Below are 22,402 nucleotides of genomic sequence, written 5' to 3'. Positions count from 1 at the left end.
AGGCTGTCTGCTGGGTCATTTCATCTCTCCCTGTTTCTCTTGGCTGGCACCAAAGCAAACCAGCTGCATGTAACCAGTTAGCTCTCTAGAGACCACTAACAAGTCCAACACTATTAACAAGGCTTATGTTGTATTTATAGGATTAACTGTAAATTGGGGATAAAATATATAGATCAGTACTGTGGAGGCGGGGAGGTGTAAAACTGTAGGAAGCAACAAGCACGTTCTAGAAGCACACCTGCCATAGTGCTCAATAAATTATTTCATAACTTTCTTTGAATATAACAACATGAACAACATACAAGGAATATAAATATGTGTACTAAAGAACTAGGGTGGAAAAAGAAAAATATCCTGTGGATAAGAAGTGGGCAAAAGTAATGTGAATTATAATTTCTTTGTTGAATATAATAATGGATTTATGGTTTTGAACTGCCATGCAAAGACCTGCTTATGCTCCAAAATACCTGCTAGTCTATAAGGTGCCACAGGACTTCTTGTTGATCTCAAATCTTGGATTGAATCTGTGTATGTGCCCTCTTTGAACAGCAGTTCAAATCATAAATCCATTATTATATTCAACAAAGAAATTATAATTCACATTACTTTTGCCCACTTCTTATCCTCAGGATATTTTTTTTCCACCCTAGTTCTTTAGTACACATATTTATATTTCTTGTATGTCATTCATTTTGTTATATTCAAAGAAAGTTATAAAATAATTTATCGAGCACTATGACAGGTGCGCTTCTAAAACTGTCATCTGATGAAGTGGGTCTTTGCCCATGAAAGCTTATGCTCCAAAATATCTGTTAGTCTATAAGATGCCACAGCACTTCTTGTTGTTCTCAAAGATACAGACTAACATGGCCACCTCTTTGATACTTGAATCTAAGATTTGTGAACCTTGTTTTCAGTAGCTACTTCTGAACTGTGGATCTCACTGAGTAAGTCTGCACTGTAGCCAACGTGGGATAGAAGCAAAAGGGGCAGTTGCCCCCAGGCCACTTTGAAACTCCACAGAGCGCTGTGTCACCACTCTGAGTGCACTGGGCTGGGGTGGAATAGAGAGGACTGATTCCCCTAAGCCCCCACCTTCTGCCCTTGGCCCAGCCCCTTCCAGGCATGGGGAGCTGGGCCCCTCTCCCAGCTTGCCCCCCGGGCCTGTATCCACTGTTGGCACCATTGCCTTGAACTAGCCTGCTGGTAATAACTATGTGGATGTTGTAGCAGAGGTGATAGATCAGGCTAGGCATCTGAACCCAGACCCACCTGCTTTATGCCAATATACCACACAGTATTTTTAACAAAGCTTGCCCTGTTCATCTTCCCAGGCTTGAAGGGATATGGCCACCTGCAGTCTACATAAAGTCTAATCTAAAAGATTAACTCTGAATTCCTAGTTCTTTGTTCAGAAAATTAAGTTCCTTAAATGTTGAATTAGAAATCCCATAACCTTGTTTACCTAGGTTAGTATCACTGTTAGCCATGAGAGGATGAGAACTAATGATCCCTTAAATCTTTATCGCATAGATTAAGATAATATATGGCACCAACAATATGTAAAAGGCAGCTGCTAATTTTCATTATTTAGAGTTTTGCTCTTCCTCTCTTCCAAGGAATCAAAAAAAATTAAATTAAAAATTAAGTTAAAAACAAAAACATATATTAAATATACCTTGGAAGAGGTAATCTTCGGTGTTCATGTCTGGATTGTCAGTTATTATATCAAACGGAGATCTTCCTGCCATCATTTCAAACATCAGGACACCAAGAGCCCACCAGTCCACACTGAATCCTACAAGCATTAAAAGAGCAAATTTTCAGATAATAAATCCTGAGGTTCTAGGATAACATTACAATGACATTTATTATATCATCTATAGAGATTAAGGGCTTGATTCTGCAACGTATTGAGAATCCTCGACTCCTACTAAAACTATGAGCAGCAAGTCTAAGCACCTTAAGGAATAACCCATAGCAGAGCACTTTGGAAAAAACTAATAAATGTAATTTGCTCAACAAATCATAGCTGGACCACAACTGTCCATAACAGAGTGAGGATTCAATTCACAGTGTCAAGATAAAGGTCAATATACTACTTAAAATTGGAAAGTACTTTGGTGTTTTTGAAAGTTGTGACTACTATATTACCATACAGGAAAATGAAAGTACTCCATTATTTTACAATCCAGATAGGTCACTTCTCAATTCACAATAGTAGTCAGAGAGCTCCTATAAACTACTACTGTTCTGAATTCTACATTTTCTTCAGACGTTTTGATCCAAACACTTCTATCTAAAAGATCAAAGCAACATAAAAGGGTTGGGTTGTGGTATTTGCTCAGTAGCACAATGCAGGAATTCTCTTTCAATAAAAAGCTCACCCTTACTGGAAATGTATTTTAATAGAAGTTGCACATGCATGACTATGTGTATCAAAGAAAACTAAAAATTGTCTGAATTGCATCTGAGAAAAATAAAACTTAAAAAATACATCTTACCTATACATGACACAGGAAAAATATGTCAGCATAATCTAAAATGTACTCTTTACTGCCCTGAGATTGGAACTTAAGTTAGTGATTCACTGTAATTAAAATATTACATGTTTATGCATCAACTCACCATATTCTTCCCCTCTTAGGATCTCTGGTGCAATGTAATTTGGCGTTCCACAGAAAGTGCTTGTAGTGTCACCAGGGCCCAATCCTTCCTATAGGAATAAACCAATTCATCTTTTGAAAGTTAAATTCTACCTGCAGGTATTTCACAAGATTCTGAAACCATTATAAACCAGAAGTCAAAAGATTCCTGACGTCAAGGTGGTAATAAGACTCCTCCCATAAAACTTTTACCACTCAAGGTTGGTTTATACATATTTTTTATAATCCTTTTGTTGTGGTAAACGTTATGTGATGTTACTATAGTGTCTAATTTGTTTCTTTCAGACAAAAAAGTTAGTTCATATTTAAAGACAAACCATTTTAAAAAAAGTCGTTGCCTTTTAACTTTAAGTTGTGTATTTTAGTGCTGGTGCCAACACATGAGATAAGAATCCTCGAAAACTGGAGTCCCATTATCCCTTGAAGATATACATCACAAGCAGTGACAATGCAAGCTTCCTCACAATGCCACATTGCTAATGTCTATCTTGAACTAGAGGAACGCTTGGTAAGACTGAGAAGGTAGCTCAGTTAACTTGGTCTTGGTCAAATCTCTGGACCCTCTGAAATAGATAAAAAGAGTGCTAAATTGTGGTGCTGATTCTTAATCTCTTTGGTTTTCTTTTAAATATCAATTCATTTTAAACCCAGGGTACTTATAACCTTCCTTAGGACTGTATTTGCTTGCCTCAGTCTTTCTTCAGATACTTCCGATGATTAAGATGTTTGAAATAATGCTTTTTAAAGTCATATTCTGCGCCAAAATGTTCCAGTGTCAACACTAATGTCTTACATATGTTCAGTCCTCAAAGTCAGTCATTGAAGAGGACTAATATAATTCAAATACACAGGATCATAAATATTAGAGATAGAAAAGGCCTATTGTAATAATTCAAGACCATTCCTGTAAAACTGATAGGCTAGTCTCATAACAGAGGTCATATCAGATATGAACTAGAACAAAACTTTTATTAGTGAATATTTAAAATTACAGAACACAAATTGTTAAATTTGTATTATAAATACTCCAGTCATATCACTTCACGCTTGTCAAAAACAACATCATAACTATGGATTGCAAATGAAGGGAAAGAGAAAAGTGATGTGAGCTGACAATTGCCTACAGCAAAAATACATAGGGGGACTAGTGATTAAGCAAGTAACATAGAAAAAGAAAGTACACTACTTAATTAAATCAGTTTAAAGAATCCTTCAGAACTTGTCACTTCTCAGTTAGTGGTCTGGACTGTATTACAGTCACATTGGCAGTGTCCAGTAACACCTTCAATACAGTGATAGCCAAAACCATCTACTGCCCCATCGTCCCAGACTCGCGTCTGAGTATCTTACAGTCCTGGAACATAATCTACTTCTTAGGGTCCCAGGCACCCAGTGCTCTGATCATCAGTGTGTGAACAGCAAGGTGGAGTGTCCTTGTTCTCTCAAAGCATCAGCTGGAAGTTGGGGGTGGTGTGTATTTCACCACCTTCCATTCCTGTGCGCCATAAATGGACATCAACTATGATAATTCAGTTCTGTTCCTCATCAGTGGACACAATATCTAGGGTTAGCTAGCAACTGAAGTCCAGAACTGAAGGGTTAAAACAACAACAACAACAAAAACCTCTCTCACAGATTTGTAGCTGCCCATGTGACATCACCTGTTCCTACGTTTAATTTTAGTAAAAAGGTCAAAAACCAATTACTACCTAACTACGGGACCCCTTGTGGCTTTGGCTCCCAAAGCAGTGTCATAAACATGGTGATGCTAAAATAAAGGCAAATCAGAATTCATCTTCATCAATGAAATTGTGTGGATGTAAGAGCTGCCCGGTAACATCTGGTCCTGGGGTTGGAATGTAGTTAACATTTAGGTTGTTAATACAACAGAAGAATGCAGTACTCATAGCAGAGCTAACAGAACAAAAATAATAAGAACAGTAGGACTTACATTGTGTTGAGAAAGATGATAGATAACATTTTGCAGAAGTCATTTTTCAGAGGAGAACTGCAATTTAAGAGTAAATTCTAGGCTCTGTTACACTTATATTAATTTAGACAAACTCCGTATCTCACATTTACACTGGTGTTGCTGGCCGCAGAATTTAATTCAACGAGAATATCTGAGACAACCACGTTAAAATATAAAGCTTCACAGTAAAATTATAAGACAGAAAATCAGAGAAGAACCTTACCTTGCACATGCCATAATCTGTCAACTTGATATGACCCTCTGCATCTAACAGAACATTGTCTAGCTTTAGATCTCTGTAGATTATTCCTCTCTCATGCAGGAAATTCAGAGCAATACAAATTTCAGCTGCATAAAACCTTAAAAAGGAAACAAGATGACAATGAATATCCCTTATTAGAGTTCTTTGGAAAAAGTATTAGCAAAAGTACTACATTACACTTATTACTACAAGAAGTGCAAAAAAGTGGGGATAAGAGGTGGTTATTCAACTTATGCAGTAAGTGATGTTTGAGACGGTTGTCCCTGTGGGTGCTCTATAGCAGGTGTTTTGACACCTTGCACTTATAGCCAGAGATTTACTGAAGCAGTACTGTAGTGACTTGCGATGCTGTAATTGTTAAATGGGTATGCACTGCCAATGGTCCCCACTTCTGGGAATGCTTGTCTTGTACAGTAAATGCTCAAGTTATGTGTGGGTTGCATTTTTGCAACTCCCACACAATTTGTATTTTCATGCAAGTTGAGGGGAGACAGAACCAGGCTGCAGCCTGGTTCCAGGCTCCCATGGGCTTGCAAGAGCTGGGAAACTGATAGGCCCAGCAGGGCTGGTCAGTTTCCTGGCTCCCAGAGTGGCAGGGAGCCAGGAATCAGGGGACAGCCTGTCTCCTGTCTTCCTGCTGGTAGTTTCCCAGGTCTCACAAGCAGTGTGGAGCTGGGAACCAGGCAGAAGCATGGCTCCCAGTTCCCCTCCACTTGCAGAGAGGGCAAACTGAGCAGAGCAGCAGCCTTGGTCAGTTTCCTGGCTCCAGCCAGTGGAGGGGAGTGGGGAAACAGGGGCAGACTGGCTCCCGGTTCCCCTCCACTCCTTGGAACCAGGAAACTTATCAGGGCTGCTGCCCTGCTCAGTTTACTGGCTCTGTAAGTGGAAGGGAGCCAGCAGCCAGGCTGCTGCCTGGTTCCCATCTCTCTGCTACTCCAGGAACCAGGAAACCGCTCCTGTCAGGGATGGCAGCTTGACTAGCAGCTGCCACCCCAACAGGAGTGGTTTCCTGTGTCTGTCGGGAGCAACAGTCACCTTAACCAGAGACGTGCAACTTGATTGCATGTACCTTGAGGGTTTACTGTACTAGGTTTACAGCTATTAAGAAGTATGTTTTTTACTTGTTCAGAACAAAGATGGTCAGATGTTGCTAGCCAATTGAGCCAAGCCTTGAGGTGAAGAATCAGTCCTCTGTCCAGAAAAAAGGAGAAGTGTGAGTGAGATGAAGTGTTGTTCCCACTTGGTTGAGATGTGGAAAACATGTCTCTCTCAGCCACGTTGATGCAATGAGAATGACTTGTGCTCTGTTATGACTCTCCACTGTTTTGTGAATCTACTTTGGAAATCCAAAGAAGTGGAGCCATGTACCGTGTATCATTACTGCTGTTGCCAAGGTCCTGGCCAGGGAGTCTGCAGAATAAAGGGACTCCTGTAATATTGTCACTATGAGGGATCCCTCTGCCCTACTGGCTTTCTACTGGTGTTTTGTTTCATCTGGCAAATGATCAATAAAGGATTTAATCTCCTCAAAAACCGAGAAAATAGGGCTGAATAGTTGGCAATACAAAACCGTAAACAGGCTGTATCAGAGAAGTAGCCATGTTAGGCTCTAGCTTCGAGAATAACAAGAAGTCTTGTGGCACCTTACAGACTAACATATTTTGGAGCATACGCTTTCATGAGCAAAGACCTGCCTCATCAGGTGCATGAGTGGGGAGGGGGGTGTTTCAGAGGGGTATTTAAAGAATGAGGTCTGAGTAAAAGGGAGGGCCAGAGCTGATGAGGTCTATTCAGCAAGGTGGAAATGGCCCATTATCAATAGTACATATCAAAAGAGGAAAAAACGATCAGATCAGTCAGATCAGATGGGGATTTGAGCCATTGTCAGAGTCTAATGGGGAGATATTAACATCCAGGGCAGAGAAGCTGTTTTTGTAAGCCGTGAGCCACTCCCAGTCTCTGATTAATCTTTGGTTAATGGAGTCAAATTTGCAAACAAATTGCAGCTCAGAGATTTCCCTCTACATTTGATTTTTGAAATTTCTTTGTTTCAGGACTGCCACCCTTAAATCTGCTACTGACTGTCCAGGGAGACTGAAGTGTTCCCCCGCAGGCTTCTGTACATTACCATAGAGGCTGATGAGTATTACTTTCTGTCAAACATATCAAGCCTCTTCTCCTTCTTATTATAAAGTGTTGTCTTGTATTGTGTCCGTGTGCAATGATGATGTAGGACATTGACTGGTAAGGAGCTTGGGGCTGGATGACAGACTAGAAACTGCTTCCTTGGCTGGGACATAGTATTTCCAATCTGCTCATTTGGAGGAGGGTGGAATAATCACTGGAGTTTACCAAATTAGCCTGGCAGGGTCCATAATGGCCTCTTTGATGGGAAAGGCAATTTTGGCAGATGAAGATGCCTGGAAAATGTCCACTAATTTGTGCTGCATTTGTGGTAAATCAGTCAGTGAAATATCCAGCGAGTTTGCCATCATCTTGAAGAGATCTAGAAATGATTTAAAATTATCCCCAGTGACAGAGGAATGATTCTCTCATCTGGTGAAGGGCATAGTATCTCCTTTAGGGTAATCTTCAATAGATGGAAGATGATGGTGGCTGTACATGTACTGCCTGGAGTACTGAAGGAACAGCATGTTGAGCTCTACAGGGCCCCATAGGTGTCCCAGCTCAGCCAAGTGGACAGCAAAGGTATGGGTGGAAGCCAGGGGAATAGCTACAATACTTGTCCTGGCTGAGTTTGTGGTTGCGGTGCCTGCTTTTGAGGGGAATGGTGAGGCGATAAAATGAACACTGTGTTGTCCTCTTCATCACTGGAAAAACGAGGTGCAGAGTTCGCTGTGTACCCAGTGCATGAGAACACCACTGGTACCAAAGAAATGAATGCCCAGTACAACGTAATGGCTAGGTCCACATGGGAAGTAAATGGTTGCAGTACTGTAAAAGCTGGCACTAACAATGGCACGGGGACAATCAAAAGCTGTGCCGTGAGCATGGACGATTGTTTCTGCATCTGTTGTGGTGCTACCAATGCAGTCTGTGACGCAGTGAGCACCAGTGCTGCCAAAGAGGGCAATTTGTTTTCTTTATGAGCGTCAGATGGAGGGCATGGCAGTTCGGTTGCCTTAGCCCCTCAGGACTTAGCCATTCTGGATGTTACTGCTGCTGGTGGCTCCAATGAGGACAGTGCAGTCAATACTGAGGCATATTTTTCCTTGGGAGATCTTTTTTTATTAGCTGTTCATTCTGTTGTGAGGGTTACTATTTCTTTCTGACAGTCTTTTTTAGCAGGTGGGGTTTGAGACAGAGGTGGATCTAGGTCTGAGACTGCTGTTGGGGACTGTTGCTGAGGTGGTGTGTGGGTCTCCAGTTTCAAAGAGGGTCTTAAAGATTTCTGCACAAAGAGAAGTTTCAATTGGAAGTCCCTGCCTTCAGTGACCTCACAAATAACATTTTACAAAAGGATCATTTTTGAGGTGTGTGCCTCACCCAGGCATTGGATACACTGTGTGTGCCCATCAGAGACAGGGAATACATAGCCTACAAGTGATCTCTTAGACCCAGAAGAACCAGGCATGGAAAGGAGGATTGGTGGGCAGGGGAGAGATAGAGAAATCTAAAGAAAAGATTTTTATTTGTTTATTTTAAATAGAGAAATGACCAGAATGAGGTTGGGAAGAGATGAATCAGAGTAAAATAGGATTGAAAATAATGTGTGTGCTAAAGTGGTGAGAAGAGGAGAGCTGCTGTGTTCCAACCTAAGCCTGAGGCAATAGAGAAGGAACTGAGGGATGGCTGGAGGCATGTACCAGTTCAATGCTCGCAGCATCCAAGACAGTACCATGCATGCATTGCTATCAAGGGTAATGCTGCTATAAATCTCCAGCTATAAGCACAAAGTGCTGTAACATCTACGGTGGAGCACCCACAGGCACATTACTTAAAGAAATTTGAAAAATCCAATGACAGTTTTTAAACCAAAAGGAAGTGTCGGAAAAAGCTAACAACAGTCTGGCTTCTCACCATGGTGAGGATAAACACAACAAAAACCCTAAATTAATTCAAAAGTAGCTGTTAGAATTAAAATATGAACTCTAGCCTTGTGGACAGTGGCTACATTTTTAAATTATTTAAAACAAGTAATTTTCCCCCCAGTTTTTTTACTGAAGAAATATTTGCTTTTCATCACACTATTCGACATTTCTCTGAAGCTGAACCACTCAAACACTAGATATCGGAACTGGATTTCTGAACTGGTAAAATCTACACTAACTATTCTAATGCAGTGGCAAGATGCTTCTGTGATGCCAAGACTTCGAGGTAGTATCAATGCTTTTTTTTCCAGAGGAACTTGCTGGTACTGAGCATCAGCATCTTGGCAGCCCCAGCCTCAGAATCCCAGGCAGGGTGGGGAGAGCCAGGTGAGCAACAGCTTCTCTCTTTCTCTCTCTCTGTCTCTGTCTCTCTTTTTAAAAGTACTGAGTAATACTAAAGGGAAAGTAAACTCCTACCTCTTTATTAACTTCTGCATGAAACATCCTTATTAGGGTCACCAAAACCCTACAACAGCAATGCATTTCAGAGGACTGTTAATCAAATATGAAAGCAATAATTGGTGTTCAAAATACTAAGTGTTTTTTTTAAAACTCAGGAATATAAAATTTATTTATCTTTCAAAATGAACTGCTTTCCAAACTTAAAACTGAGTTTTCTATTTTTTTTTCAAATTTTCTAAACCACCTGCAGCAATTTCCCCTGAAAGTTTTATGTCCTCTTGCTGTCATTTAAGATGAATTTTTTATGCTGTGCTATGTAATTATACTATAAGAGAATTATTATATTTCTCAATGAATTAGAAAAATACCTTGCATGTTCTTCAGAAAGTTTTATGTCCTCTTGCTGTCATTTAAGATGAATTTTTTTATGCTGTGCTATGTAACTATACTATAAGAGAATTATTATATTTCTCAATGAATTAGAAAAATACCTTGCATGTTCTTCAGGAAGTTTTCTTTGCCGTTGCATGTGAAACATGAGATCCCCCCCATTTACATACTCTATGACAAGAAATAATCTGAAAACATAAAATACAATTAATGGAATTCAAAGCAAGGAAAACAGTATTTTAATTCCAGAAGACTGACATTTTTACTACGATCTCAGTTACTATTGCACCCCAACAACAAAATCTAAAGTTAAAAATGCTCCTTTGAGTTGCCTTCGCCTGTTAGGTATTTACAGTTGTAATTACAATAAAATATATATATTCTCTCTCTCTCTCTCTCCCGCCCCCCAAACCTACGCCTGTGGTATGAAGATGATATATCCATAATTTAAAACATGTATAAGAATACTTCAATAGAAAAACACAAATGAAGAAATTGATTTGAACTTAATGAAGATGGAACTGCTTACACTACTTCTGAGTTTGGCATGAAGTCGACAATGATCCAAAGATATGGAAACAATAACAGAGGTTGCTGAAAATAACCAAGTCCTGTGTGCTGCCAGTGTAAATCATTTCTTAAAACAGGGTATCAGATACATATTTTAAAAGTTTAACTGAGTGAGGGAACGTGACAAAAAATAAAATATTGTCACAGGACTATGGCAAGTAGATTGCAAAGCCAAAGGATTTATCCAAAATTAATTCAGGTGCAAAACAGACATTAATTTTCAAATAATGAGACATTTATACTATGAGAACATTTTAAAATTTACATCTATCATACCAAATGACTGGTGTAAATTAAAGTGGCTCTCTTGTGATATAGGGCATAATAGTATCAAATTTGCTCTGTGTACTGCTATTAAATAGACGTATTCTGAATGGCTTTCTAAGAAAACAGACTGTGGCATAAAACATAATAGCTTATAAGTACATTTTAACATTACAGTGTACTTTAAAAACAACTTTTCATTAATTGAATATTTGTCACTAAATAAGGATCAAGCATCTAGCTGTTTGGCACATATTTACTTCGAGATAATAGAAACAAAATATCAAATACTGTTTTAAGATGATTTTTTTAAAATCACTTACAGATTAAATCTGAAAAGTTTCACATCTGTAAAACAAAGTTTACACATAGAGTTGTTGTAAGTCACAAAATCTGAAAGCTATTGGCCCTTTTCTCCACAAATACATATTTGAAGCCAACCAAAATACAAGTTGGAAGTATTTCTATTTATTATGCAGTAATTTGCACTTGCTAATGAAAAGTCAAAACTGATCACTACAGAGGCACTTCTAAGAAATGTAGAAAAATATGTGTTTGAGCAAAGTAAAAGGGTTCTGATGATTCAAATCACATATGATCCGTAACTATGCTCTTCCAAATAAAGTTCCAGATTGTATTAAAATCTGTATATGCAGCCATACAAATAAATATCATTCTGTTTATATGCTGGAAACAGCAAAGAGAAGTTACTCACTTGTGTAGCAACGATGGTTCTTCAAGATGTGTCCCCGGGGGTGCTCCACAGTAGGTGTCGGGCTCGCCCCGGCGTCGCAGATCGGAAACTTCTAGCAGTGTCCATCGGGTCACGCATGCGCCGATGCGCGCCACTCCCTCACGCGCTTTCGGTCACGTGTGCAACCCGGTCCCCGCCAGTTCCTTGACCAACCGCCCCGGATGCTCCTGAAAAACACTGGACAGAGATCCGAAGCGGGGAGGATGGGTGGGTAGTGGAGCACCCACGGGGACACATCTCGAAGAACCACCGCTACTACACAAGTGAGCAACTTCTCTTTCTTCTTCGAGTGGTCCCCATGGGTGCTCCACAGTAGCTGACTACCCAGCAGTGACCCCAAGTAAAGAAGGTGGGTAATCGATTCATGTGCAGCTTGCCCTTGAGAGGACTGCTGTCGACAGACGTGTATCCTCCTCGAACACCCAGTGCATGGCATAATGCTTGGCGAAGGTGTCGTAAGAGGACCAAGTCACCACTCTGCAGATGTCTTTCAACGGGATTCCTTTGAAGAAGGCTGTCAACACCGCCATCACTCTGGTGGAGTGAGCCTTGGGCGGAGCTAGCAGAGGGGTCTTACGGAGCTCATAACACAGTCTTATGCAGGATACAATGTGATTCAAAAACCTCTGGGAAGATAGGCCTTCCCCTTTCCACCTGGGTGCGACAGACACCAGGAGTCTGTCCATTTTCCAGAAGGACTTAGTTCTGTCTGTGTAAAAGGCCAACACCCTCCTCACGTCTAGCAGGTGCAGCCGTGCCTCCTTGCTGGAGCTGTGAGGCTTCGGGTAAAACGAGGGTAATACTATTGGTTCATTAATGTGGAACTCCAAGGAAACTTTCGGAGCAAAGGCTGGGTGTAATCGTAAGGTCACCGCTTCCTTTGAGAATACTGTGCAGGGTGGCGTTGCCATTATTGCTGCAAGTTCGCTCACCCTGCGGGCTGACGTAATCGCAAGAAGGAAGGTCGTTTTCATGGTAAGTAGTCGGAGGGGTACCGTGGCCAATGGTTCAAAGGGCTGTCCTGACAGCGTGTGGAGTACCAAGTCCAGACTCCATGACGGCGGTAACGGTTTCTGAGGGGGGGATACAGATTTGCCAACCCCTTTAGGAACCTTGTGATGACAGGATGGGCGAATATGGTTGGCCCTTCCTCTTTGTGTCGAAATGCTGATATAGCTGCAAGATGGACCTTTAATGAGGATAGGGAGAGCCCGTCTCATTTCAGCTCCAGCAGGTAGTCTAGAATTACAGTTATAGGGACGTCCAGAGGAGCTAACTGCTTGGAAGAGCACCAGGAGGTAAATCGCGTCCACTTCTGCTCATAAGTCCCTCTGGTGGAGGTCCTTCGACTGCACTCCACGACTTGTTTCACTCCCTCCGAACATGTGCCCTCTAAGGTGCTGAGCCATGGATTAGCCATGCCTGTAGGCGGAGCCCCTGAGGGTGTGGGTGCACTATGGATCCCTGAACCTGAGTGAGTAGGTCCGGCACTACCTGTAGAGGGAGGGGTGGGTGGCATGATATGCGCAGAAGCAGGGGAAACCACTGTTGTCGGTCCCAGGTTGGGACTATGAGTATCATGCGTGCTCTCTCCCTTCTGGCTTTCTCTAGAACCTTGTGGATGAGTGTCGCAGGAGGGAACGCATAGAGTAGAGGGTCCTTCCATGAGATCATGAAGGCGTCCCCCAAGGACCCCCGTCCTATGCCTGCTCTGGAGCAGTACTGAGGGCATTTCTTGCTGTGTTGGGTGGCAAACAAGTCAACTTGGGGAAAACCCCCATTTGTGAAAAACGTGTTGGAGCAGGTCGGAGCGGATCTGCCACTCGTGCATGGACGCAAAGCATCTGCTTAGTTGGTCGGCCTTCATGTTGTGGACACTGGGTAAGTATGAGGCTTTCAGTGTTATCTTGTTGGCAATGCACCAGTTCCACAACCGGACTGCTTCTGTGCATAATGCTCAGGATCAGGCCCCTCCCTGTCGATTGATGTAAAACATGGTGGAGGTGTTGTCGGTATTGATCCCAACGACTTTGCCGTGCAGGTATTTGCGAAAATGTCTGCACGCATTGAACACTGCTCTGAGCTCTCGTATGTTTATGTGCAGCGTCTGTTCCACGGGGGACCATAGTCCTTGGGTTACTTTGCTGCCAACGTGCGTTCCCCATCCTATGTAGGAGGCATCTGTTATTAGAAGAATCGCGATTTGTGGCTGGTGGAAGGGCACCCCTACTAGCAGGTTCTTGGGATCTGCCCACCATGCCAGCGATTTTCGGACCTCTGTCGTGGGCGATACTACCCTGTGGATGGTATGGACTATTGGTCTGTAAACGCTCGCCAACCAATGCTGCAGGCTTCGCGTATGTAGCCTGGCATTCTGTACCACGAACGTGGAAGCCGCCATGTGCCCCAACAGTTGCAGACATGTTAGGATTGGCACCAGGGGGCTGTACATCCTAACTTGTACCAGGGATTTGATGGTGCGGAAACGGGCATCGGGTAGGTATACTCTTGATGTAATAGAGTCTATGCGTGCCCCTATGAATTCTATCTCTTGCGTAGACTCGGTCTTTGACTTTGCGAGGTTGATAACCAGGTCCAATGAGGTGAATGTGTTCGCGGTGACATGTATCATGCCTAGGACCTCTGCTTTCGAGACCCCTTTTAATAGGCAGTCATCCAGCCATGGAAAAATGAACACACCCTGCCTGTGTAGGTACGCTGATACTACCGCCAGGGTTTTGGTAAAAACTCTGGGCGCCAAAGAGAGACCGAACGGAAGAACTCTGTTTTGAAAATGCTCCTCGCCGACTTTGAAGCGGAGGAAATATCTGTGTGCCGGGTGGATTGTTACATGAAAATAAGCGTCCTGTAAGTCGAGGGTTGCAAACCAACCTCCATCGTCCAGTCCCGTAATTATGGAGGCAATTGTAGTCATCCCGAAGCGCTGTTTGTGCAAATACCGGTTGAGGGCCCGTAAGTCCAAAATTGGCCTCCAGCCTCCTGTTTTCTTCTCTGTTAAGAAGTATCGTGAGTAGAAACCTTTCCCTTGAAATTGTTCCGGTACTCTCTCCACTGCCCCTATAAACATGAGATGATCTACCTCCTGTTTCAGCCTGGTCTCGTGAGAAAGGTTCGTGAGAGAGGACTGGGTGGGAGGTTTCGGTGGCGGGAGTGATTGGAAGGGGATCGTGTAACCCGTGGCTATGATTTCCAGTACCCATTTGTCTGTCGTGATGTTTTGCCATTGGGAATAAAATGGTTTGAGGCGATGATGGAACATGTGTTGAGAGTGGCATTGAGAGATGGTCTTGATAGTGCAGTCCTCGACATACCCGTCAAACTTGCTGTCTTAGGGCTTGCTCCGAGGTTGCGCGACTTTGTTGGGGACGTCGCCTGGGGGTCCTATACTGCTGCTGCTGTTGATGGCGCCTGTGGTCGTAGCTTCGTTGATATTGTGCACGCTGCGGTTGATAGGCGTAGCACCTTTGCTGGGGGTAGAACTTTTTCCTCCTGTATGGGGAGGTATATATACCCAAGGTCCTAAGTGTGGCCCTCGAGTCCTTGCTGGAGTGTCGGACCGAGTCGGTTGATTCTGCAAATAGCTTTTGCTTATCAAATGGAAGGTCCACGATTTTTGTGTGTAGATCTCTGGGAATGCCAGATGTCTGGGAATGCCAGATGTCTGGAGCCAGGATTCCCTGCGCATTACCATTGCTGTGGCTGTTGAGCATGCCGCTGTGTCCGCCACATCCAGGGCGAGCTGAACTCCTGTTCGCGAGGCTGCGTAGCCCTCCTGGATGATCGCCTTCAGCACTGGTTTCTTGTCCTCTGGGAGGAAGTCCATAAGAGGGGTCAGTCTGGAGTAATTGTCGAAATTGTGGTTTGACAGGTGTGCCGCATAGTTTGCCATTCTTAGTAATAAGGTACAGGAGTAGACCTTTTTGCCAAACAGGTCTAATTTCCTTGCATCTTTGTCTGACCCTCCTGATTTATATTGGGGTGTCTAAACAGGAATTCCATTCCTTTGGCTGGAACAAAGTATTTCTTATCCACCCTTTTATTTGTAGGCGGGATGGAGGCTAGAATCTGCCATATGTTGGTGGCTGATTCCATAATGGCTTCGTCTAGCGGAATGGAGATTTTGGATGAAGCCGGGGGTCTCAGATTCTTCAGGAGTTTATGATGTTTCTCCTGCAACTCCACTATTTGAATGTCCTGTGTGAGTGCTACCCTCTTGAACAACTCCTGGCATTGCTTAAGGTCGTCCGGGGGGGAGATGTCCCCAGGGACACCCGCCCCATCTGGGGAGGACAAGGAGGCGCCGCTACGATATACCTCCTCTAACTCCTCTGATTCTTGAGTCTGCTGATATACCTGCTCTTTTGTGGATTGTGAAGGAAAGTCCCGGGACTCTGGACCAATGTCTGTCTGGGAAAGCTGCATTCCTCTCACAGAGTGAGATTGTATGAGGGGGTGTTGGCGGGGTGTGGGCGGGGATCTGCCCCTGGATCTCGACCCCCGATGCTGGTGTTCAGTATGATAAGGACGGCCATGACAACACGGCAACGGCCCGGTGATGGAGATCTGGACCATGATCAGAATGTGTACATATGGTGTCTGGAACAGCGTGATCTCCGTGACGACGCTGATAACGGTGGAGATGATCTGTGATAGTATTCATAAGGGTCCATGCTGGAAAATGGTGAGGGTTGTCTGAGCCAAGGCGATGGTGGCTGGAGGAACGGGGAGGGAGGTCTGAAGCAGGCCGTAGGAGTGGCTGCCCAGCGCGGTGTGTGTATCTCGGGGTGGGGTGGGGTGGGCTAGGTGATAACAGCAGCGCAATGACGTCCGGTGGACTGCAGTGCTGGGTTTTGGCCTTTGCCTTCCCATGCCCCTGCGGAGCAGGCACCGCCCCCTCCAGTGCCAGGGACCTCGGCGCCACTGTCGGTGCCGTGTGGGTAGCTTCCTCCGGCACCGTTTGGCCCCATGCCGGGTGCCCCTCCTCCAGTGCCGCACGGGTCGGTGCCGCGTGAGTTGGCTCCGCCAATTCTGGTGCTTGCCGCTTTGACGCTTGCGGCGCCCTCAGTGCCGACTGCTGAGCAGTCGGAGGCCCAGGCACAGTCCTGTGTGCTGTTGTATCCCCGCTATGAGCAGCCAGGGGGTCAGGGCCCTGCGTTCCGCTCATCCTACTCGCTGGTGTTACCGGCAAGGATTGAGCTGGGGAGAGCTTCCTTTTCTTTTGCACAGAGGTGGTTAGGGAAACCGCCTTCCTCTTGTGCAACCCCACGGGCCCCTCTCGCAGTGAGAACGCTTCTGAGTAACGTGGACCTCCCCACGACAACGAATACACTCACTGTGCCTGTCTGAGGAAGGCATAGTCTCGCGATATGACTCACACTTCTTACAGCCCTATGAAGACATCTCTGCCGAGGCCCGTAAGTCTTTAAATGTTAATAGGGTACTTAGCAGTTAATGAAGTCTGTAACCAGATAACGTTCACGGCCTTCAGGGGTAGCGGACCGCCTAAGGCAGCCGCCTCTGTCCGCTCTTCTCCCCTTTGTTCCTCTCTTCTTCTTTTTTTTTTTAATTGTATATAGCACAAAAACGGTTTCAACAGTCATAAAACAACTAACAACTAATAACTATTAACAACAGTTTTGTTTTTTTTTTGGTCTCAGGCGTTGGAGCCGGAGCGAATTCCGTCTGCAGCCGCTGGTGGTTGAGAAGGAACTGGCAGGGACTGGGTCGCACACATGACCGAGAGTGCACGAGGGAGCGGCGCGCATCGGCGCTTGTGTGACCCAACAGACACTGCTAGAAGTTTCCGATCTGTGGCGCCGGGGCGAGCCCGACACCTACTGTGGAGCACCCACGGGGACCACTCAAAGAAGAATATCAGATTTTGATGCCATGCTGTAAGAAACGTCCTAAATTCAAAGATACAGATATGCATGTCTCTGTATGAACACCTGTAAGACTAGGAGTCAGATGAGCTCAGGTTTAACGATTTTTCACTAGGCATGGAAATCAAATTTGGTGCAGCCAACAGGACCATCTAGCATTATTACAGCTCTGTTTCTCAACTTGGACAAAGACATTTGCCATTCAAGAATCTGAATGTGAATGCAACTAAAGAATTTCCCAACCACAGTAGCAGAAGCTAACCCAATACATTTTAAGAAATACTCCTTGACTAATATAGAACACTGGTGGTGTGTCTACACTAGCTCAAAATTTTGAGGAATGAAGGGACTTTGAAGTTGCCCAGGCACTTCGAAGTACCGATGGGTTAGCCGCGGCTACACGCAAGCTGATACTTTGAAGTTGCCGTGGAGGAGAATCAGCTTAATGAAGTGCTGCATATGAAGCGCAGCACTTCATTAATAACCTCCTGATATGCTACTTACCATGCTCCCTTCGAAGTAGGGAGCTAGTGTAGACACAGCCTGGCCTACCTTAATATAAAAAGAATACGATCTCTCAATCTGAGGAAAATCCAATTCCCCACACCCATAATTCAACAACTCATCAAGGTCTCACCCACTGGCACTGTAACCTGAATGCAATGATTCTCAACTTCCCAGCACAACACAGTGTAATCGCAGAGGACACTGACTAATTTCATATGTAAATTATTCTCCAAAGCAAGACAACTGGCCTCAGCTTTCTTTGCAGTTTGTTGATAAATCAGCATTGCTTGACTACTTCGCATTACAGAAGGGCAGTATGTCAAGCAGGGGTGGTTATAAAGATTTTGCAAGAAACTCCAGAAATGATGGATGTTTTGGAGACAGATGAACAAGCACTCTGGATATCTGATACATGTCTTCAAATATACTGCAGTAACAATTGTTGGTCCAATTCTGTAATTGTCTACTTGGTATGCCCACTGAAGTCAATGGAAGAAAGGCTCTGAAATTGCTGCCTTTTATTGGCTTTTCAAAACTGTAGTTTTGCAATGCACTCATCTTACACAAGGGAAAAATGTGAAGTGGGGGCAAATATAGGTGGAATGATCAGCCACATGAAACACATTTATTACACACTAGAGAGAGATTTCATATGTGGTAAAATAAAATGCATGCAATGCTGATAAGGTTAAAGAGTCTTACAGAATAGATATACGCTGAGTCTGCTTCTTATGAAAGCTAAAAGCTGCCTTTGAGGCAGCTTTTCTATAAGCATCCAATTATTCCACAATGAAAAAAATCTTCTCTGCACCTTCCCTTCTCCACATACATTTGGCCAATTTTCTCCACTACTCGCACAATTCTAAAATAGATACTTTTTAAAGATTAACAAATATGGAAGAACCTGTGAATTCCATACAGAGAATGCTCTCTGAAAACACAATCTCCAATTAAGCCCAAACTAAGCTAAAATCCAATGCACAGGCCTGACCTCTTCTTTTTGGAGATGCTTCAAAATTACTCAGTTAAACTTACATACAAAGCAAACAATTTTGTCATAACCCCACTTCAAGATTTTTTTGCAACTACTGAAAAATTTGAAAAAAATAAAATAATTAAAACCAAGACCAAAACACCACTAAGAAATGATCTGAATACATGTTAACAAAGAGAACTTGCGATCTTTCACTTTTGGAACTGCTGACTTCTTATGTCCTCTTTAAGGATAAAGCTTCACTGCAGGATTCAAGAGGAGAGGCTAGGTAAACAGAAAGGACCAAAACCACAACTCTAACTAGGAAGGCAACACAGAAAATGATGCACTAATACTTAATATTTATTTCCATATGTTCTCTCCTTTCAAACCTGCTCCATATTAAAAGCTTCCACTGGTACCAACCCATCACTTCTGATTGGTCACAGTTCCCAGCAAATGGAAGCTGTGAGGCCAGTGCTTTGGGCAGGGACAACACCCTGGTTATCCCTCAATGAAGAAGCCTACAGAAAGATACACTGGTGCTTCCAGGAAGCCGCACAGAGCTAGATTGGAAATTTGTCAGCCCTGCCAACCTTCTCACCATGGAACACTAGTAGGTGCTCATGCTCCCCCATACATCCAGTCCCCCAGAAACCCCACAGTGTTCCCTAGGCCTGCTCACCACCCTCAAGATCTCTCAAGATTTAGTTGGGCTATATCATACAAGTCATGAACACATCAGTGGCTATGAATTTTTGTTTACTACCGATGACCTTTCCACGACTTTTACTAAAAATACCCACGAAATAGAAGGTATCTTCAATTATGATGTGTACAGAAAGGTTGATTTTTTTTTAAAACAGGTTTCCTTCTCTGTTTGTTTTTTAGATTATTCATTCAGGTCTCATCTATTCTGGAAGACACTATGATTAGATTGAAGTATTAGTGAAATGACAAGAGCCAATACATTGAAACAGCAGGAGGAGGAAAGGATTTTAAAATATATTATTTAAAACTCTTTTTTTCTGAACATCTCTTACACTTCAGCAACTTTTTACTTCAAGTATTCTGAGTAGTAACTAATACATATCCACAGACATCCTATAGGCTCTTAAGCAAAATCAAGAAAGACCAGCTGACTTTGCTGATATTAAGTTAAAAAACAAGAAGGAATTAAAAACAAAAAAAACCAACCTTTCAGCTGTTTTCCTATACTTCTTGAAGCAGCAATGAAAAAAGGCATTCAGCCCCTTTTTATCAACATCCCCAGCAAGTCACCTTTGGAACCCCTCTTTTTCTCTGATCCAAAATAGCCCTACCTTATTGATCTTTATGGCAAACTGAACAGCCCATTTATTTGCACTAACCATGAGAAAATGAGAAGGTGCTGATTAGAAGGTATGCTTTTTTCCTGCTGGGTCATTATGGTTGCTGTGAATATGATGATTAAAGGTTGAAGGGAGACTTACAAAAGTGGTTCATTTTCATGGTTATGCATTTAGGAACAGAGTGCATGGAGTGCAAGGGGAACAAAAAAAGGTGCTCTTTTAAAACAACTGTGTATGGGTCTAAATAAAATAAAGCCACTGAATACTGCATGAAATCTGCCCACTTCAGTTATACAGAGGGTCTCCTGAATTCTACTCACATGAATAGAATCCAAGGAAATAAATCTTCCAAATATCACATATTTAATATTTTGTATGACTAGTATGTCAGTACATCACTGAACAGGCCAATGCCATCAGCAGAAAAGTAGCTGTTCTGTGGTCCATGGTACCAAAATTAAATCATGAATAAGAACCTTCATACAAGAAAATGTTAGTAATTGGAAACACCATTATTGCACCTATGAATAAGCACTTTGGCATAAGAACATTTCTCTTAACTCCCCACCCCACACACACCATATCAAATACCCACATGAAGTAAAATTCTCAAAAAATATAAACCACTTCAGTTTATGGCGATGAGAAAAAACAGTTTACTGATACTTGAAGGCAGCTAATAATTTAAGTATTCCCAAATGACCCAATCTGTGCTATGTATTCCAATGTCACAGTGACGACAGCATAAAAACAATGAACAGCTATATGCAAAAAAAATTACTTCTAGAAAGATACATAGGGATGGTCTTTAAGTTGTTGAAATTATATAGAAAAGTGTTCTTAACTGCCCCAATTCATATTATTAGAAGACACAGCCCCTAGTGTGTCTTTAAGATAGTTTGATTGTGTGTCCAGAAACACAGATAACTTGCTACTCTAAAAATGTGTCCATTTACATTTCTATATTTAAATGTTGCTATTCTATTCAACAGGCCACACTCCTGTCTTGTATTACTTCCACAAAGGGATGTTAAAGATCTCAAAGCACTATGATAACAATCTCTAACTGTTATGGCTGCCTTATGAAAAGCAGCTAGTACAGTGATCAAGATTTTAAAAATAAAGTAACTTCAAAACTTTCTTACCGACTTGTTGTTTGAAAGCACGAATGTAAACCAACTAGGAAGGGATTACTGGATGCCTGTTCAAACACATGTTTCTCTGTCTGTACCCAATCAATATCCTGAAATAGAGTATTTGGAGAATCAGAACTACTGATGAATACCCTTCTGTGGGTAAAGCCAGAAATGAAACTGACAACACTTATAATCCCATATATATATATAGAGAGAGAGAGAGTGTGTGTGGCACTGCACAACATTCTTTAAAAAAGATGGACAAAAAACTTAGCCTGAAGAAAGCCTAATTTTTTTTCTGATTACCAGAAGCTGTACAGGATCTGCTAATTATGAAACTTAAAAATAATATGATACATCTGGACTATTAATGATATATTGGTTCAAAAGGTTCTTTTGCAAGTGGGTATCATATTATAGCCATTTGTGTCAGCTATAGATGTCACAATTTGCTTTATTTTGGGTATAAGTCACTGAATTTCACATGATTTCTCTGATCTGCTAACTATAAAGGTGGAAAAAATGAGAAGAGAGATCACAAACTACTGATATTTCCAAAGTTTAACAGATGCTGGAATAACACTGCAAAACCAAGACCCATGGTAACAAAATATCCCAAATCTGTTCACAAAGGCAAAACCTAAACTTTGTGTCCTAGTAGTTGTCTCAGCATAAGTAGGCTTTCCCCATATCTTTTACATCATATGGTCCCCAATACCCCACCTCCTCCACGCATACTCATCAAGGAGTAACTAGCAGGAAACTCTGGGCCATTGGTGAGCTTGAATTTCCAAGCTCCTTGCTGACCAACACTATATGAGCTCTTCAGTCAAACTGAAGACAACTAGGGCTGTGTCTACACTTTTACAAAAATAACTTTGAAGCAACTTCGAAGCTGAGCATCTACACGCATGCTACTTTGAAGGAGGGCACTCCTCCATTCCCGGAAATGAAGTAAGGACTTCAAAGTTAACTTTGGAGTAAGGGAAAATGTGTGTAGACTTTCTGCTGGCTACTTTGAAGTAGTGCCTAACTTTGAAGTTAACTCATATGAAATCTAGGAGGACAAAGGCTAGATTAAAACCTCCAGGAGCAAATTTGGTGCTATCCTGCCAGAACCAGCCACAGACCTCCAGGGGAGTTCAGAAACCCCATCATGT

At 42.6% G+C, this 22,402-nt stretch overlaps 1 protein-coding gene across 4 annotated transcripts in view; it reads right to left on the bottom strand.

Annotated features, from left to right (window-relative positions):
• Nucleotides 1-22,402, bottom strand: part of PRKCZ (protein kinase C zeta) — a 221,751-nt gene that overhangs the window by 31,756 nt on the left and 167,593 nt on the right. For all 4 annotated transcript variants that reach the window (XM_074975651.1, XM_074975650.1, XM_074975653.1 and 1 more), the window contains 5 exons: nucleotides 21,252-21,349; nucleotides 9,906-9,992; nucleotides 4,862-4,997; nucleotides 2,629-2,716; nucleotides 1,679-1,798 (listed from right to left, as the gene is read on the bottom strand). In XM_074975651.1, the coding sequence (XP_074831752.1) occupies nucleotides 1,679-1,798; nucleotides 2,629-2,716; nucleotides 4,862-4,997; nucleotides 9,906-9,992; nucleotides 21,252-21,349 (529 nt within the window). The remainder of the gene's footprint in view (nucleotides 1-1,678; nucleotides 1,799-2,628; nucleotides 2,717-4,861; nucleotides 4,998-9,905; nucleotides 9,993-21,251; nucleotides 21,350-22,402) is intronic.

The sequence above is a fragment of the Carettochelys insculpta genome, chromosome 23, assembly GCF_033958435.1.
Source record: "Carettochelys insculpta isolate YL-2023 chromosome 23, ASM3395843v1, whole genome shotgun sequence".
Lineage (NCBI taxonomy): Eukaryota > Metazoa > Chordata > Testudines > Carettochelyidae > Carettochelys > Carettochelys insculpta.
The sequence above is the reverse complement of the archived record's forward strand: the minus strand, read 5'-3'. Positions and strand labels throughout refer to the sequence as shown.